The 19,979-nt window shown below is 41.5% G+C and overlaps 1 protein-coding gene across 1 annotated transcript in view; it reads right to left on the reverse strand.

Moving 5' to 3' along the window:
* MITF (melanocyte inducing transcription factor) overlaps positions 1-19,979 on the reverse strand; it is a 97,231-nt gene that overhangs the window by 5,102 nt on the left and 72,150 nt on the right. The window contains exons 3-7 of the mRNA XM_054280969.1: positions 11,845-12,072; positions 10,573-10,656; positions 9,126-9,221; positions 3,545-3,662; positions 971-1,027 (exon numbers count right to left, since the gene is read on the reverse strand). Of these exons, the coding sequence (XP_054136944.1) occupies positions 971-1,027; positions 3,545-3,662; positions 9,126-9,221; positions 10,573-10,656; positions 11,845-12,072 (583 nt within the window). The remainder of the gene's footprint in view (positions 1-970; positions 1,028-3,544; positions 3,663-9,125; positions 9,222-10,572; positions 10,657-11,844; positions 12,073-19,979) is intronic.

Genomic DNA, 19,979 nt, shown 5'->3' on the forward strand with positions numbered 1-19,979 from the left:
ATGAATGTTACAAGTAATATTCACACTTAATCACAACTTACCAAGTGCTTTATCAAAGATTTCTTTAAGTACCACTGAAATGTTTGCCTGAAGCTTAAAATCCAGTGATAATTTATTTTGCTCTCCTACACATGGACACACTAAGATAGAAGTTCTGTCTATACTGTAAATTTTGGGACTGCAGAGTTTAGCTGAGACTAAAAATCAGAATGACTGATTCTAGGGATAAGGATCACAGACAAATTCAGAGACAAATATTTAGATGCTCAAGGAAATCCCAAGAAAGAAAAAGGGACAAAAGGCACAGTCTCTTTTTTTAAAAGTCTTCCATGTGCAACATTTTGAGGATCCAAAAGTCAAATTTAAATACCAATTTTCCTGCATTACCTTTTCATGCTATGGAAAAGGCTTCTGAGTGGCTCAAGGCATGAAACAGTTCCTTTTTTCTACTACTATAAAGTATAAAAAGAAAAGATATGGATCCTTTATTAAGTCATTAGATGCATAATTATTTTAAAACACTTTTTTTCCAATTTGGAAATACGAGCTCCTTTCAAAAATTAAATTTACAAAATTTCCATACTGAGGACCCATTTGTTGTTTAAAGTCACAAATTGATCAGATATCTAATATTTAAATTTAAAAAATTAAAATTAAAAAAGTAAAATTGTGCAAGGTGGATTTGTTAGAAGCAATTGGGTCATATGTTGAACCCAGCAATTCCATCGACAACAACCACTCATTCACTTGGTTTATTGAAAACAAATAAAAATAGAGTTACAATTCAGTAGTAGATTTAAGGACACATTTCACAAGAATTTGAGATGTTTGATCTATGGGCACAACACAATGATCTTGTGCTTTATACTATGTGCAGCACCTCATGCAGATTTAAAACATCAGTATTTGAGCATTTAATACCCAAAATCATTCTGAGAATTGGTGCAAAATGTGAGGAACCAAAACTTACTCAAGTTGTGATTGTCTTTCTTTTGCCTCTCCTTAGCCAACGCTCTCGCTTCCGACTCTGTGGGAAAAACACATGCTGTGCATGTGAATGAGGTAATGAGAATTAAAACAATTCAATCGCAGCCCTTCAGCCTGAGAAATGCCTGCACAGGAAGCTGATGGGTATTTGTCACACCAATCATTTCCCCCATTCCAAGGAGCAAGAAGGGCTTGTGGATGCCAGAACACAAGGCTGGGACTGAGCTTCACCCCTGCACCTGAGGAGCATCTCCTCCCACACCTCCAGAGTGACTCCCAGGATGGGAATGTTTCCCACGGAGGCCCTGACTCAGCAAGGGATCTGAGGACAGCCAGGTGCTGAAATGCAGCATGCCTTCCCCGTGTGCACACCTGTCCCAGGAGCTGAGCCACGGGAACAGCATGCCCAGGGCGCTGCTGCCTGCCCAGGATGTGACACACGCAGGACTCACAGGCTCTGCTCGCCCAAATTAACGCTACATCCTTCTGTGGCACGTGCACACACACCACCACAGCACCCAAGGGATCACTTAAGTGACCTGTTAAGAACAGTGTATTTTCCAGCTATGCTAACTGTTTCTATTATATATTTTTTAAAAAAAGATGAAAAATTCAACACCTTTCTTAGCAATAAAACAATGGTTGTTGCTTTGGGAAAAGCAAAAAGCAAAGTAATGGCAGTCATGCTGCACAGAACTTATCTCCTCAACTCAGAACTGCCCTTCACCTTGCTCCACACACTTACTATCTATATTTTATTATTCTATTATTATTACCATTATATTCTATAATAATAATAATAATATAATTATTAACTTCAGAATGCAATAGTTCAGGCAACAGCACAACTAAATTTTTTCTTTTCAGCTCTCATTTGGTCCTAAGTTTCTCAAGCAATTTCAAGTATTTTATCTTTGCTTTACCCCTTTTCATGTTTTTAAAAGGTGAGGTCATTAAACCTTGCCCAATTGCATTCAAATCCCCAAACCAGCAAGCACTTTGCAGTTCCACAGTAAGTCAGTGAGGAGCAATGAGTGCATCATCTTTTATCACAAATTCCACTGTGAAAACAATCCCTCACTGTAGCCCATAAATTCCTTCTGTATTACTTTGTTTTGATCAGAAAAAGACTCAGCTAAATTAATTCAGATAAGCATAGCATATAGACATTCAACTTATTTCAGCTTTGTTTTGATGTATTGAAGACTTCTATAAGACCATATCACTCACAATCTCCCCTCTCTTTCTGCCTTCTTGGCCTGAAGCCTGACACAAGCACCTGCAGAAAATCCATCAGTTTGCACATCCAAGTTGGGCTGAGCTTGCAGCCCACAGCCCCTGGAATTTTCTATACTTGGGGCAACAAAACTGCCTGTAATGCAGGACTTGGAGCAGCTCTCCTCCCTTCCCACCCTCCTCTTGCACAGTTCCATCTCTGTACAAGCTCTGCTTTTTTGTAACAGCCACAAATCATTGTGTGCTCTGGGTGTCTTCTTTTGATGCTGAGTTCAAATTCTGTGCTGTCCCATAAATGCAAATATCTCCTGGCTCAGAGAGGTGGCATTTCCTCATGGCTTATTAACACTGCTCTGCTTAAACTAATTTCTGCCCAGAACCTGCTTTGCAACTGAGTCAGCCTGTGAGTTTTCACAACAGAAACCCAGAAAGATGACAGACAAAAAAGTAACCAGGCCCCTACCCTACTGCATGGTCAGTGACTCTCTGTTGGGCTTAAGAACAGGCATTTCTGGGCATTAATATGATTTTGCCATCAGTTCCAGAGTAGATCTCCATTTATTCAGCCTAGAGACAGCCCCACCTTGTATATGCACCCTATGTGTAGTTATATTCTTCCAAGTGAGCAGAAATAAAACATGCCTGTGAATATGAAACTTATTTGCTTCAAACTATCTTGCTCCTGTACACATGTGCTTGAGAAAAAGGTTTTTAGTGTCCCACTCTCCTGCCCCTGCCTCCCACAGCTTGTTCAGAGCATTGCTGCAGGAACTGGCATAAAATTTGAAGGAACATTTCATTTTAATTTAGTGATGCATATTCATGGATCACAGAATGGCTTGGGTAGGAAGGGACCTTAAAGATCATCAAATTCCAATCCTCCAAGTGCCTAACTTTACATTTTAAAGGATCTGCATGTCCAGATTTCACATCATAACAGGCTATTTGCTCATTACTGCCCTCCCCTACTGAAGTAAAGCCCCAATGTGTACCATTCCTTGACATGAATCCCACAGAGACTCCAGATGTGAAGTTGTTAAAGTTTGGTGTTGACAGAGCAAACAGTAAGCCCAAGCTAGAAAACAGCTCTGGAAAAGGTGCATGGAAGCTTCCTGGAACACAACATAATGCAGGTGTGACTGTAACAATTAAGGATTTACATGAACTTGTGACAGTGAACACAGATGCACCCACACAAAAACACAGGCTGAAAGTAACTGTTCACCCATATATTCTTTCCCATAATCACAGAAATTATGTCCAGTATCACCTGAATTAAAATGATACTATTACTCCAAGGTGGTATTTTAGATGTATTTACCTGTGAGCTCCCTTTTTATATTAGGAAGATTAGCTGGACATGAGTTGCTGATGTTTAGTCCTGGAGGAGGCATGCTTTGGTTGCCATAAAGGTCAATCAAATTGCCAGACACAGGCAACTGGAAAAGATAAACAAGGAAAAGGATCATTTGGTTTGCCTTTATGAATGCCTTTGTACAGAAGAACAGAGTCAGGATATGCTAGGTAATCTGTGCTCTTTTCCATGTGCAAACAGAGCCTGCAAGAAGGTCAGCAAAATCCACAGATATTCATGGACGTGAGGGGTGAAACATCTACACTGGGAAAATTCTGTTCTCTCTCCTCAAAAGTATGCAGACTTAAAATATTAAGAGGTAAGAGAAGAGGCAAAATGCTGATGATATTGCTGCACTGCTGCTCCTTATTTTTCACTAAAACTATTACATCTATATCCCTTAAACTTCTCTCACATCTCCAAGAGCCTACAGAACTCTCCCAGAGAAACCCCCCACTTTTTCCATGGATATGTGAGTGGAAGCACTTTGCAAGTTGTCACATGCTGGAACAAGAACACTGTATTAATTAATCACATTTTTCATGTGATTTGAAAGCTACCTACACAGAAAACATTTCAGTTTACTTTGTTTTTTGCCTTATATAACAAGAACGCACACCAGTAGGAGGAAGATTATTTTTACAGTAAGTTTCCTCAATTGCTTGTTCACTCTGCTGTGTTTGTTTAGGTATTGAAACAAGTACATTTATTCAGAAATAGGACAGTATTTCAACAAGATCTATCAAAGCTATCCCTTTATACTGAAACATATTTAAAGAAGCTTGCAATTATCTTGAGTGGATTATTTTACCCATCTCTTATTTGGTTTTGAAAAGACAGGTATAAAACACTCAGGTATCTTATCTGAGTGGCAACACTAATCATCACTGCTGCAAAGAAAACCAATCCCTGCAAGACACTGATCCTGCAGAGATTAGAGTAGGTATTAACTTTACACCCATGTAAATAATGCTGGTGAATACAATGCAGTGAGTCACAGCCAGGACTATTAAACTCCTACTGATGGGCCTTGCCAGACTGGGACCCAAGAAAATTTCTCTGCCATATGGAAGCAGATGAAACAGGAGTGGATATGTAAAGTACCACCAGCTAGAAGCCATGCTGATGGTTATTGAGAACAGATAATGGCCAACTACAAAACCAAAGTCCCCTGACTCAGTTTAAGAGACAGAGGAATAAATGTAACTGAATTCTCACTATGAGTCAGCCTGTTTGAAAAAGGAAAAAAAGGAAGATCTAACAGTGCTGCTCAGGTCACAGCTGTGCTGGCTGTGACCTGCCCACATTGGTGCCACTCAATCTCACTGCTCTGCAAGGCTGACCCTTGTGTCTTTGGGTCCCCAAACACATCCCTGACACCAACACAGCAAAGCGTCACACACCCTTCTGACTTGGATGTGCTTGAACTATTCATGCTCCTAAGCATGGCAGAGCACAAAGACCTTGTTTATAGCCCAGGGACTTGAAGTTCATAACCAGACATGTGAAATCTAATTAGGAACTTCAGAAATAAAGATTTTTTGTTAGAAATCTCAAAACTGGCACCTCAAAGCGTGGGTAAAGCAGCCAGGTTGTAACGAAATGTGGAGAACACCGAGCTGCTTTCCTTACTGCAACATGGACCCTGATTGCTACAACAGTTTGTGATTGATTTCTTTCCCCAAAGGAGTCAAACACTGAGCCAGATTTCCATGTCAATAAACAGGACCAGTGTGAGCAATGATCACAAAGGGGGACAGAGAAGACAGGCAGCAACTGCTGAATATGCACATGTGCGTGGCTGCTAAAGCTGTGCACAGGAATGCTTATCAGAGAAATTCACATTAGGAGGAGGGCGATGCCAGCAATCTCCACTTAAATCAGTGATCCATGAGCAAAGAGACTGATCAGCTCCTTTCTTTGACCACTTTCTCCAGCATCCAAACCCCACAGGTCAAAGCTTCAGCTGTAACATTTTCCTACACATGGTCCATGCTCAGTATGAGTCCTGAGAGGCCTTTTCTCCAGGATGGCTGCAGGTCACACCTCTGGGACTAACTTACACTAATTCCTTTCCAAAAACAAAGTGCATGCAACACTCTGGGCCATGTCACACAAAATACCTGCAGCTAAAGATAAGTTAAAATTGAGGCACATCCTCTGTTCTCAATTTTGTAACAGCTCCCAGAGGAATAAAATCAGTTGACTAAGGTAAACCCAATAATCATTAGTGCAGGGTTTAGTGAACTGGGAAAGGGCAGGACCCCTGTGCTGAGGGCATTGGTTTGAGATACACAAGACAGCAGTGTGGTGAGCACACAAAAGCAGCCACTGGACTTAAATGGGGCAAAAAAAGCCCAAAAGGAATTTATTATGTGCCCACTACAGTGACACCTGGACATTTATTTCAATTGTTTCTTATTTAAAGAAACTGGGAAAAAAATACCAATTGTTAGCAAACATTTTGGCTCTAAGACAGTAGAGCCTTTCACCACCATCCTCAAGTACAAGATGGGAAAATGTCAAAACTTCCACAGCCATTTCACAGGGATGCTGGAATCTCAAACTTGAGAAAGACATGGAATTTTCTGGAGCTAAGGAGGCTCCTTCCCTGTCTTCTTCAAAATCTAGCATGTTTCCAACCTAAATATGGTTTTCCTTACAGCTTTCTTAGCTATTTCTGGCTAAGAAGGAATTTAAATGCAGCACCAGCCAGATCATCCACCTTTACTCTTCCAAAAAGTAAATGCAGGAAGGGCGGCTTATGCCAGGTTTAGCATGTTATGTTCATTGAAACAGCATGGTTGAAAATGCTTTCACTTGGGACACTTAGTATTTCAAGGTCCTGGCATCACAAACTGCACAAACACCAAGTAAAATAAATTAAAATCTTCCTATCGCTCTGCATCTGCTTCTTTTTTTTTCCCCTAATAATGGCTTTTATATAACAGAAATTTGAAATATGGTAATTATGACTGCAGATTCATCATAGTGTACATTCATAGGAGTCTGAGGCTTTCATTTCTCCTCCACTACTCCAACAAAACAAGCACCCACATTCTGTCTAAAATCACTGAGACATCAGCTATGTGATCAACAAGGCTGTTTCTAAGGTACCAGCACACCCTGGATGGGCTCTGCACCCCAGCTCGTGCAGCCCACAATGGATTGTGATGTTCCCTGACCTACAAGCATCATTCCCTGTAACAAAACTCCTCTCCTGTGGAGTTTAAATTCCAGAAGAAAGTCACATTTACAAGTGGAGCTGTACCTATTCACAGAGCTTTCCACACCAGGCTCTGGCTGGAGTTGATTAGCTGGATGAATTAATTGTTATCTCCACAAGAGCACTTCACACAGTACTCAGTAATTCAATTAGCAGGTGATACCTAGGCAGAAAACCTTCTCTATAAGCTAGTTACCATTTTGTGATACCTTCCACCAGAGATATTATTCCACTCTCACAGCTGACTGCAATGGGCCATTCTCAATTCAAGGTACTTGGGAACTCCCTTAGCTTGCCCTACACAGAAATCTCTGATTTTGCTTATCAATTAAGTACTGTTACCAACTGTAACAAACTGGTCCTTTTGTTCTTTGTTGCTTATGGAACAACAACTGCCTTTGTCACAGACTCAGCACAGCTATTTATAGCCTGTGTCTCTTTAGAGACCATTTCCCCATTTCCTCTCTTCATTTCTCCTACCTCAACCTAGCTCAGTCTGCAGGCAATAATTCCTTATTAATAAAATGCGTGTTTTAAGAGCTAAGTCCTGTCCCAAAACAAGTGTCTGGCTTGGTTTTTTTTCCCTAAACCAATTGTTGAGAAACATGGTTCAATTTCCATCTCTTCAGGATTGGTACTAGGCCGATCCAGAGACTGAAATACGCTTTTTTCTTCCAGTTATTTAAACTTATCAGTGAAGAAGTCCTAATTTCCCTGTTTCATATCCTTATTTTTCAGACTTCACCACACAGAGTGGGAAAATTCTGAAATTCCACCGTAATTGTGATCAGGCAGCCTTTACAAGGCTTCTTGCCATGCAGCAAGCACAGCAAAGCACAGGAGGGATGCAGACTACCCAAAACAATGACTACAGGGGCTCCTTGCACCAAAAGAGTGCAGAGTATCCTTCTATCCCTGCCTGGAAGCAAAGAACCACTCTGAGGTCCCTGTGAAATGAGAAAAGAGAAAAGCATAAAGATATCCAAGCCCCTTCTGAATTCATGTGTCACAATCCAATGGAACTTCAGATAAAGGACTCAAGAAGAACTTCATCCCTCCATGGGAAAAAAAAAAAAAAAAAAAAAAAAAGATAAACTGAAAAACAGATTAACTTTTTGAAAGCTATCTTTTGTCAGCTTCTTGAGGTTTTCTCTCAGATTCCAGGACAGCTGCACTTTGCAAGCCATCTTAGATTAAAGGCAGATTTATTCTCCGCAGCAGGACCGTGCAGCTCTCTCCCTGGGCGCTCAAAGGGCACCATTCAGAAGGGGAGGCTGGTGGGACGCTGCCTGCGTCACCCACCCTGCTCTGAGAGGGCTCTGGGGATCTGTGGGAGCACAGCACCAGGTTAACATGACATCAGACAGCTACTGTCAGCAAATGCAAACCCATGCCACAAAATCAATGCTCTGCGGTAAGCCGTAAATTCTGGCAGCAGATGAAACAGAAGCAGACGCCAGCACTGGCAGACATCTACTCAGTCAGATCTAACAGCACTTAAGCCTAAGGCAAAAAATTCACTGGAGCTACCCTCCACAGAAGATCAAAATCAGATTATGCCAGAAGTATGATTATATTAATTCTCAAAGCAATGTGAACCAAACCAAAAGAGCCACTTGGAGGACACCTGTGCTTTCCCTCAGCGCTTTCTGCACCTCTGTGTTCTTGGCTTTTATCACAGGTTTCTCACATCCCCTGCCTTGTTCAGTTTTCAACCCTCTTTCTTCCCTCCCTTTTGTTTGTTTGGAAGATTGCTTTTTTAATATTTTTTTTCCTCCTGCTAAATTCTGTAATATCTTTGCTGACATCTAGCTGGGGACTTGTCCCCAGCTGAAATCAGGCAGAGATAAAGCTGTGATGTTAGAGATAACAGAAAGTGTCTCTGGACAGGGATGCTAACACACAGCAGACAATTTCTTACTTGAATATTACAACATTCAGGAGCCTGGGATGCCAGAGGTTCCTTCTTTTCTGAAGCAAAGTATGAAGTCCATCACAATCTTCAGTATCAGTGGGAACGAGCTACTCCTGGTAGCACAGTTTACCCCTCTGCTGCAATCCTTTTACCACTGACTTAGAAATAAGAAAAGCAAAATTGTCCTTTGTATTCTCTCGACCTGACTCCAGCTTGTATTTTTCAATTCACATTTTTCATTGCAACTGTATTACCTTAAACTCTTCAAAGCAAATCTAATTACTCTCTGTAGAACAACACAATAACTACTTAATTGCAAGGAAGAAAAGTCCTGCTGCAGTTTTGCCTCCTCTCAAGGAAAACCAGTTAGGCTTAACAGGGAAACCAGAAGGAAAGGCCCATTGTACCGTGTTTGCCATTTGCAGGGCTGGGTCCACCAAGCCGAGGATTTCTTCATTGTAACTGGACTCCAAGCTAATGATGTCATCAATCACGTCATCCATCTGTAGCGCAAAGAGAAACAGGACAGTTATCAGAATCACAGGGACACAGGGGGCTGACCAAGCCCTTCAGAGGGGCCTGCGCAGCTGGGCCATCCCTCAGCTGGGACTCCTGCTGTCCTGTCCAGGCAGGACACTCAGCTCGTGGCAGGGCTGAGGATCCATGGTCCAGCCCCCTCCTCCCACCAGCAGCTCCCCTGCACTCCTGCCCACGGACACACTGCTCCTCCTGGGCAGTGGAGGAGGAAACTGTGGAATAAATGACTCTAAGGACATGACTCCCTCTCCCCACTGCTGCTTCCCCTCCATAAAATGGGACAAAAACCTGGGCACAGGCAGAAAACCAAGCCCTGGACATCTGCAGGGAAGGAGAGGGAGCAGGGATTTGCTGCTGGCCCCCAACAGCAGAATCCACTGGATTCATATCCCTCACATATCCTCCCAGGTGTGTGAAGGACATGAATGCTGGCCCCTGACAGCAGAATCCATTGGATTCATGTCCCTCACACACCCTCCCAGCCCAGAGCTGATTTTAGGTGGCACAAAACACCTTTTTTCAGTGGCTGGGCTGGAAGGTGCATCCAAAAGCTCCTGCACAGGCAGGAGGAAACAGCCCTTCACAGCACCCACACATGTGCTCCAAACTGTCCTGCAGGATTGACTACTTCAGAACAGGACTATTTCCTTTTTGCTCACTATAAAAACAGAGCTTAAATGACAGAGATCTACAAAATCAATGCATAATGGTGATGGTAAAAGTAGCAGTACATGGGATTTTTTTATCAGCTCCAGAAAGTGTGATCACAACAAATTACACTGACTGGAAGTGAGGGCAAGAAAGGAACTAACAGTTACAGCCCATACCCAAAGTCTTGTTACTGATTCTGGTAAGAAATAAAAACCCCTCCGTTTTAAGAAGAAGAATGAAAATATAAAAGGGTGATTACTGAGGATGAATTACCACGGATAGATTAAAGCCTTCTCATATAATTTTTTAAAGCACAAGTGTGATCTGCATAGAAATGTGGACTTAGAGATTATCAGGGCAAAACCACATCCATGCAGTCTTGGAAAACGCAGTTAGAAAAGACTTCCTGATGCAAGACCTTAAATGGTTGATGTGTTTTTCTGCAATGGCATTACTGTGCTAGAAGAGCATGAGCCTTTTCCAGATATCTTCATGTGCTTTTGACACCAATGGTAATAAACAACATTGCTGTATTGTACCATAAATATATCTTATATTCAACTTCTTAAAGACACTGTGGGGCAAGTTTATTTTTCAACATAACATGAAAGAAACATGCTCATTTAGAAAGGGGACCTGTGCTCCACCTCCTGTGTCATCCAGTACCTGCATGCATGATGCTCGTGAGTGTGTATTCAGAGCCGGGCACTCACTCTCAACCCTGCTTTGCTCTTCAAATTTATAAAATCCCTGCAGATATAAAAAGGAAAAAAACAAAAAAAAAAAAAAAAAAAAACCAAAAAAACAAAAAAACAAAAAAAAACAAACAAACAAAAAAAAAAACAAAGAAGATGAAGAAGAAAAAGCAAAGCATGGATCTGAGTTCATGGCACAGTCTCAGTCCCAAAAAGAGCACAAATGAAATAGTGTCATGCACACATGTCCCCGATGACACAGCAAAGTGAAGCTGTAAATATCCTCAAGAAAAAAGTGTCTGGGTACAGCTGGGACAATAGGATGGAAATATCTCATTTTCATTTCTTTCAAAACTATGGAGCACAAGTATTACCCTTGCATGTGCAAAGTATGTTCTGTAATAACTGTTTCTCCAAGCTGTGTAACATTTTGCTCATGGAATGCATCTGTACTAAAAATCTGGCACAAAAGCTTGAAGGGGGGATGAGAGGACAAGAGGAACTCTACAATTGCCTCCTACTGTTCATGTTACAAAAATTCTGACATGATTCTTATATTTGTTAATATCTTCCCAACTATTTTCCTTTAGATCCTGAGCACACATGTAACATCTAACTCAGTTTTTGCCAATAAAGATTAAGACATGGTTGCAAAGGACTTCTAGACATAGGCTGTTGAAGTCCTATATCTGCAGCACTGGAACAGCAATCAGTGACATTTTAGGGCACATTAGCTGGGATAATCTGGCCTTCCAGCTATGCAGGAGACTTGCTCAAATTTTACCATAAAAATACCTAAAATATCTCAAAATAGCTTTGTGTTTTTTTCAGTTATTTTTGCTATGCTCTTTGCACTTTCTAGACGAACAAGCCATAAATAACATTATTCCAGAAAGCTACAACTTACAAAGCTGCTTTGTATTCTCCAAAGGTCAATTATTCTCTGTGCACATCAAGCAACAGGGTGGGGAACAAGAAAAGTAGTTTTAATAAGTATAAACTAGCTAAAATGGTTCAAATGAGAGGAAGCTGGAGGGATATGGGCTTTTTACCAAAAATATCTATTAATCAGGCAGACACAGAGGTAGCAGTCACAATTTCATGACGAACATTTACATTTTCACGACGAACAGAAAAAGATAAACAGAACATCTTAACGGTGAGCAAGTACGGTTTTAAAACAACTTGATTAAAGCAGATGACAGCTCTGTGTTAACAAAAACACGAACAGGAGAGCTCTTACCTCTTTCTCACAGTTGGAGTTGAGGGTGAGCATAGCCATGGGGCTGTTGGGCGCGCTGCTCCCCGTCCCAGGTGGCATGACGTGATCCCCAGGCTGGTTTGGACATGGCAAGCTCAGGGCTTGGTTGGCATGTTTATTTGCTAGAGTGGTAGAGAGGTACTGCTTTACCTGCTGCCGCTGGGCCTGCTGAATGTGGTACTTGGTTGGATTCTCAAGGTGAGTCTGCACCTGTACGACACAATTTGAAAAGGATAAAAGGGTTTTATTGTTTTACAACATCACTGCAGCTGCTGTGGATATCAGCTATAGATTTGTGACATAAGGACGAACATGTACAGCTCCGAGGAAGTCCACAGTGCTTCATGAACTCACATTTGGTGGCAAGAAATCACTTTATGATTTGGCCTTTCAACAGCTGACTTACTATCAGTACACCAAAAAGTTCCAGCTATTTTTCTACAACATGAGATTTCTCACTTAAGACCAACACTCGGGTTTTCAGTTGATACAGACACTCCAGAACAGTCAGTTCTGAGTTCAGACCTTCAGCTATGTGACATTTAGTTTTCACTAAAATATGGAGAAATGACTTGTACTGCAGGACTCATTTTACTTGTTAGTAGCTAACAATTAAAATCAAGGAGAATGGATTGCTATCCTTAATCCACTATCAAATAATAAAGATATAAAAGGTCTCTTATTGGTTGTTTAGGTTTTGAATGTTTGGGTTTTTTTAAAATCAATACCTTGGTAAAAATAAAAGAAGAAACAAAGACACCTTTTTCTGCCTACAGATTATTTATACCTCAGATACACAGCCTAAATCATATACAAATAAGACAGCCTGTTTATAAACACATCATGCAAATAAGATGCAAGAAAAGAAGTGTTTCATTTCAGATCAATCACTGTCGTCAGCAACAGCTATTTTTGTATTTAAGATAAGCTTCTCAGCACTTAGGAATTTTTTACATACAAAATATGAAAATCCTCATACTGAACAACTGTTGCACACTCTAAATAAGCAAGAGAAGAAAGGCCATTTTGTTTTCTTATTAAAATTTTCCACCATATCCTGGAAACTCTTTGTCGCCTTTCGTTGATCATTTATTATCGGAAGCTAGAAATCAATCCAAAATATGGCAAAACACTGAGAACTTACCTTGCTTTAAAATAATTCTATTAAAGTGACTTTTGCTGTTACAAGCGACCCCCACTTATTGGAATGAAAGGAATCAAATAAAGCACCCAAGACATCAGAGGAAAAGGGTTTCCTGTACACTGTACACCTTCTTAGCAACAGGTTTTAAAATAAGTCTCCAATAACAACTCACCTGATAATGGTTATACTCAAGCATTTCCAGCATGCTACCTAGAGGTTGCAAGAGAAGTGACTGCAATATCCTCTGTCTATGCTACTCCAGTTTGAGGGATCCACATATGGAAGCACAACAAACCCCAGAAGAGCAGAAGAAACTTGATGGCCACTGCTCAGACTTTTAGTAACCTACGCTAATTAGCCATGCAAGTGGACAAACAAACAGTTCACACAAGGCCTCCTCTTGGAAGTTATGCAAGTTTAAGTTATGCTCTAAGTATTGGTATTTTTTTTCCCCTGGCTTTGATGTCATGCTTTTTCATAAACATAAAAGGACCTTTTAAAGTGATGGGCTATCAAAGTCAGATTGACAGTTCGCTCAAGGCTAATTCGCTATTCAGCTTTCGTTCCAGTCCTACTAACACACAATGGTAGTTTTCTTTAGCAGTAAGGTTAAAAGTTTTTAAGTACAGAGCAAGAAATAACTGAATAAATGCCCTATGAGTCTAACACATATTCCCTGGCAGTGGGTGCCCTGGATAAACCCACAGGGCTCTGCAGTCCTGTCCTCAGCTTCCCAGCACAACCCAGGACCTGCAGCAGAACGTGAAGCACCTGAAAAAGCTCTACCCCATCCTCAGCTTCCCTGGTGCTTCAAAGCCATTAATTCTGTCTCAATCTACAGTTGCAAGTTTTCCCATTCAGGAATGGCTGACAAAGGGCTAATGCATGTTCCAACTGCACCTATCTGCACTTGGGCACAGTCCCTACACCTTCCAGAACGTACTTTTTCTTTCTATCCAGCTCCTTGAAGAAGTCTGTACTCAAAACACATAAAAAATGCCCAAATGGCCTTATTTTCTGAAGTCTGAGCTCACAGGGAAGCACATTAAGATATTATTTCTACAAAGTTTAATCTGCTTTGTTGCACTGTATCAATAGACAATACTGTGCTGTGATAAGTACAGCACTTTGTCAGTTCCAAACTGCATTATCAATTTTCCTATCATCAGTGCTAAGAGCCATACTATCCAGGTAAGTCTATTTTCCACTATATTTTCCTTGTCCAAGAAGATGAAGTTGTCAGCAAACAAGTGGGTTTCTCTCTGAATATGTTATTTTAAAACCAATCCCTAACTGCCCAACAGAATCTGCACATTCCTTTTCCTCTGCAGGCATCAGGTATCTCTGCTGTTCTCCATCCCAGGATGGAACAAAGTCTCTCCTCTCTGCTCCCATCACTTGCCCATCCTTCACACTCTCAGGAGAGACACCAGAAAAGTTCCAAAATCTACATCTCAGTCCTGTATCATCAAATACTACATTATTTATAATATATACCAACACACTTAACTGAAACCACTACATGTCAAGTTTTGAGACACACACTGCCTAATTGGCAGGATTTTTGTTGGTGAAACACAAACTTATTTCACAAGAACCTACTCTCCCTGTGATTTTGTTGTGCTATTCTACATTAAAATATTTTATTTTGTTTCTCAATTAATAATTAATGTTTTAATCGTCTGCACTGCTCTCGGCATGTCAGGGAAGGTAAATTCTGAGTTCACATGTCACAAGTTCACACAAGTCTAGTAACGAACCAAAGAACACAGAGAACTGCATTTTCTGCCATTAAGTTGCTCCAAAATGACACGAAGAAGACTTTGATTCTCTGTTTTGTCACTGGCTGCTCTCTTGAGTTTCCTTAGGAGTTCCATCATGGAAATCTGGTGGGGATTACCCTAATGGACTCCATGCTGTTTGTTGAGAATTTGTCTTTGGCCTAGAGCATCCTATTCTGCAGATTCTACATCAAAGACAACCTAAATGTGCCTTCTTGGGCAAACTCCCCCAAATGCCCCAGAGTCACTCTTTAGATAAACCATAAAGCACTCTTCCTTTTTGACAAAATATCCCATGAGCAAAGTGCTGCAAAAAAACCCCAGAAACCCTACAATGAAATTCCACAACCCTGAACTTGAAACCATGAATAAAAGCTTTGAATTAAGATCTAATTTTGGTCCTCAGCCCCTTCTAGCATTTTGGGTGAAGAATAGTTCCTGTTGTTTGTCCAAATTCATGAGACACAAAGTGCAAGATGACAAATTATTGGTTTGGATACACTTCCTAAGAAATGTGACTGAATGAGGACATTAAAGGAAAAATAAACCCACTTGAAACCAAATCCTCTGGATCTGCAACCCTCTATCTCCAGCCATCTCAACCAAAGTGTTGCTGTAATGTTATTCAATTGAGCAGAACACTGGGTTTTGGGCATTTTGGTATTGACAAACAAGAAGCAATGTGAGAATTATTATTATCATCTGCAGAACTTCAGAAATGAGTTAAGACAAGATGGCAAAAAAGATAAATTTATCACAGCATAGTAACACAAGAATTTGGCTACAAGAGTAGAACACTGCCTCAGAAGCAGAGCCCCAAATCTGGTTCAGTTCCAGAAGAGCCCTCAATGCCAGCTCAGCAGCATCTCCCCTTCTCCATGGGCTGGCCCCAGCATCAGGCACTGCTGCACTGAGTCCCTCTGTCAGCCACTCAAGCTCCATCTGCTCTGCCATGCTGGCACTGAGGATGATCTCTTTTCTTCAGATGAAGCACAGAGAAAGGCACTGGAAAGAAACCAACCTGACTGCACCCAGGTGTAACCCAGCGCAGGCCTACAAGGCTAGAAAAGGGTTGGATGGAGCCACCCTGATTACTCAGCACTCATCCCTCACACTTTGGAATGCCCTGGAGAACAACATCACTGGAGCAGGGGAAAGGCTTTCCCATACCTTCACTCATCTTGAAATCTGACTGCTAATTCCAGTGCATACATCCAGTTCAAGTATCTGAGTAGCTGCATATTTTCTTCCACATCATGGAAAGAACAGCAATAATCCATATAAATAGAGCAGATTTCCCAGCCCTTGGGTCTGGTATCAATCAAGCAAACATTTAATCAATGATTTTCACTAGCTTTAAGCACACAAACCATATCAGTGGGAATTTTAGGTGTATGTCAGATGACATTCTTCAGAATCCACATTACATTACACATAAATGTCAGAACCTCTGAGCAGACCCACACACTTCCTTCAGTTTCCAAAAGTAAAAATATTTCCTGTTAAGTGATCAAGGACTCAGGAATTTAAACACAAAGCATAGCTGTATGCTTAAGCACAAAGCACATGGCTCAAGTAGTTCCTCTGCATGAAGCCAACACAAACAACTGAAACAATACTGCTGATACTTGCTCCTTCTGTCGAGTCTTGCTGGGAATCACTCAGACTTAAATTTACTAATGACTTGCTAATGATGGCAAGAACTTGGAACAGCGCTGCAGTAACCAAATTCCTTCTGGAGAGGCCCCCAGGAGAGCTCACTCCTGGGCAGGCACAGGCCAGGGCAGCCTAATGGCTTGGCAAATGTGTTTTGCACAGTGTCATCCAGAAATTAAATGGCTAACAATAAAAACTAACGGGACTTACACCAGGATAAAAATATTTAATGAACTGTGGCATTACTACCACTTGTCCTCTAGGAAAGCTTCAAGGTCACAGAATCACAGAAATATTTAGGACGGAAAAGACCTCTGAGACCATCAAGTTCTGCCATAGCTGGGACTCAATTGCTGTAGGCTCAAGCTCTGAGTGTCTGGTACATCTGGATGAAGGTAACCAGGCTCAGGGAGTTGGTCTGGGTTATTTATGCTCTCCTGAATTTGTCCTTGCACAGGTTTGATTTCTCTGCAATGGGTGAATTCTGGAAGCAAGCACAAACCCAGCAGGCCTTGTGCTGAGAGTACTTCTTGAAGGTGGAACACCAAGAATTGCTTTTCCCATTGCAGTTACTGCTTCAAATCACATAATCTTAATCATCACATCTCCAAGCACTGCTGCTTTCAAAGCAGAGCTGAAGATGCCCCAAAATCCTCTGTTGGTGCAACACAAGTGAGCAAAGGCCATGACAATGCCAGCAGCTCCAGGCTGCCCCACTGTTCTGGCCCCCACGAGCTGGGAAGGAAGGAGCACATCCCTGTTCCAAAACCACACAGAAGATTTTTCTCACCAAAAACATCCCCAAAGCTTCCTGTGACAGCAGAGCTGAAGCACTCAATGCTTTATTTAAGCAGGGACATACCAGAGATGTCCAGAGGACAGTGAACCAAGGGGGAGGAAGACTCTTCTCCCCACCCCACTCCCCCCACCTTTTTTTTTTCTTTTTTTTTAATTAAAAAGACCATTTGTTTCAAGCAAATTGCCTTAGGACTTACAGTTTACAATTACAAGTAAAATACTTTTGGGTCAGTTTTCTCAGTTCAATAGAACTTTTTGTTGCCTAGACAGCTAAATGTCATGGGATTTTTAAGAAAGGTTAAAATTCTGTGTCATTTAACAATTAATGGTACCCAAAGAAAAACGATACAAACCCACATCCACTGATGTGTTCTGCAAGGGCTCCAGGCTTCAGCTGTGTCCACTGCACAACCATGCCTGTTAACCATGCTAGTCCTGGGCTTCAAAGCTGCTTCAACCCATCATTTCCAAGTATAAAGACCCAACAACAGCAGGAACAAGCTATTTTCTAGGACTTTGAATAAAAATAGGGAGCTGTATCAATAGCTGTCTGTTCTTTGTTGCTAGGGGAAAAAAATGAGGAGAATGATATCTGGGAAAGATAATCAATTAGTGCCACTTAGAGTAAGAGTGATTTATTCTCCTTAAGTTTTCCAGTAGAGGTTCAAGGTTCTGTTAATCTGTAAAATCATATTCACCATAGGTTGGTCACTAAGTCTGAGAATCTTAAAGACCATAAAACCCCCTCAATTAAGTTCATTAATTATTGATCATGGGTTTCACTGCAATGCCAGGAAGTACCCTCCTACCATGAAACTTGGCACAATCCAAACAACCAGACAATGGTTTAACTCATCCTCAAAGACATCTCCTCACATGCTGCATTCAAACATTAAAAAACAACATCACATTTCCCTCCCTACAGACGTCAGGGGCCTGAAGTAGCTTCACATGAGAAGTTCAGTCCTCTTGCTTTCTGAGACCTTCCCAGTCCTCCAAGATGGAACAGCCACCTCATTTACAACGTCACCAAAATTAAATTGATTGGGCTGTGATTCCCCATAGGGCCAACTGTGAACTTAGTAATAGATAAAACTTTCCAGTGACTTCTCCAGCTGCCGTTCTCCCCTTAATGCCAAATTTTCTACAGTACATTTGCTCCCTTTTAGCCCCTTTCTTTTAACCTATTACCCAGGAAAAATGGCCAGAACAACACTGACCTGAAAGCCCAAGAGCAAGAAAAAGATGAAAAGTAACTTGCACTGACTTGGGAATGACAACCATGGTGAGCTGATTCCATCATTTCACCTTAGGACACAGCAAACACAAGGAAACTCCATCAGTCAGCAAACAAAACTCTCTGGTTACCTAATTCACCCCAAATCCCTCTGAACTTGAAAACCAAAGCAGATAGGAGAAAGTTATTTAAGATCTTAAGATCATGATTGCAGTCTAAGTAAGCGAATCCAACACTCATCTTCAAGCACAGAGTTATGAAAAAGAAAAGGCACATTGTACAGAATTATCATCATTTACACAACCAGGGATTGTTTAGTCCACCACCAAAAATTCCTCTGTGTAACGTGACTTTTCATCCAAGGGAAAGCCACAAAGTAAACAAGAATAAAGTTTTTGTAGATTAGTATTTAAAAACTATGCTTTAGCTATAGAAGCACATGACAATGGTATCTAAGGAAATTAGACGTACTCATGGAGATAGGAACTGATGTAATTTGCAAGTTAGTGGCCTGCTGGCTGCCATTCTGCAAGTGTGTCTTTCAATCAGAATTAGGTCCTTTGAAGTCCTGCTACTTTTCTGTTAGGAAACCAACATTTCAGCTGTTTACTTCCCAACACACATGCCATAAATTTTTATTTTATACAGTTTCTGAGAAGATACCAAAAAACACTGCAACATTTTAGGACAGACAAGCAACTGACTCCATAAAATGTCAGGCACAAATATTTTGCAATGGTTTTACCTACCCCAGGTGCTTCAGAGGGTAAATTTTTTGACTTCACAGGCAACAACAGCAGCCACACAACGACACCTGACACACAAGTTTGAGTTATGGTACCACCACAGTGAAAAGCTTAATTCAAGCACCACATATTTAGGTCCACTTCTGCCACCCTTCTCTCTCAGAAGGAAGCTGAGCAGCACTTGCATCAGCACTAGAGGGGTTTGAGATTACTCACAGTAGGACACCGATGACTCCTCCTCACAGGAATTGTCAAAGATAGACATAAAGTTGCTTCCAAAATCTCTTGCAAGACTTGGCATGGAGATGTGAATTCAAGAGGGAGCATAGTCACAGGACTACAGACATTTCAGCTGCCTGAAAGCCCAAAACCACTTCAGGCAGATGGTCTGGAGCCACCTATTCTGCCAGCTTCCCCTTGCAAAGCCTTCCACAGCCCGAGCATAATCCCCCACCCCTGCTACAGCCCAAGCAGCACCAGCACAAGAATTACCAGAGCCCTCTAGCACAGATCACTACTGGCTTAAAAGAGTCACATCAGAGGGGTAAAATAATTTGTCCAACCTTATCCTCCTTGAGGGGCTGCCAAGCACGGCGCTGGCCCGGCCAGCTCGGAGCAGCAGTCACGTCCTGGCAGCCTGGGCAGGCCAGTGACATTTCCCAGGGGTGACTGACCCTGGCACTGCCCCAGCCCACAGTAACCCCTGACAGACCTGAGGGGCAGAGCATGGGAGCTCCCAGGCCTGCTGAGATTTT

Source organism: Melozone crissalis, unplaced genomic scaffold, assembly GCF_028551555.1.
Source record: "Melozone crissalis strain CALT ecotype California unplaced genomic scaffold, PUWL_Pcris_2 ptg000029l_1, whole genome shotgun sequence".
In the NCBI taxonomy this organism is placed as follows: domain Eukaryota; kingdom Metazoa; phylum Chordata; class Aves; order Passeriformes; family Passerellidae; genus Melozone; species Melozone crissalis.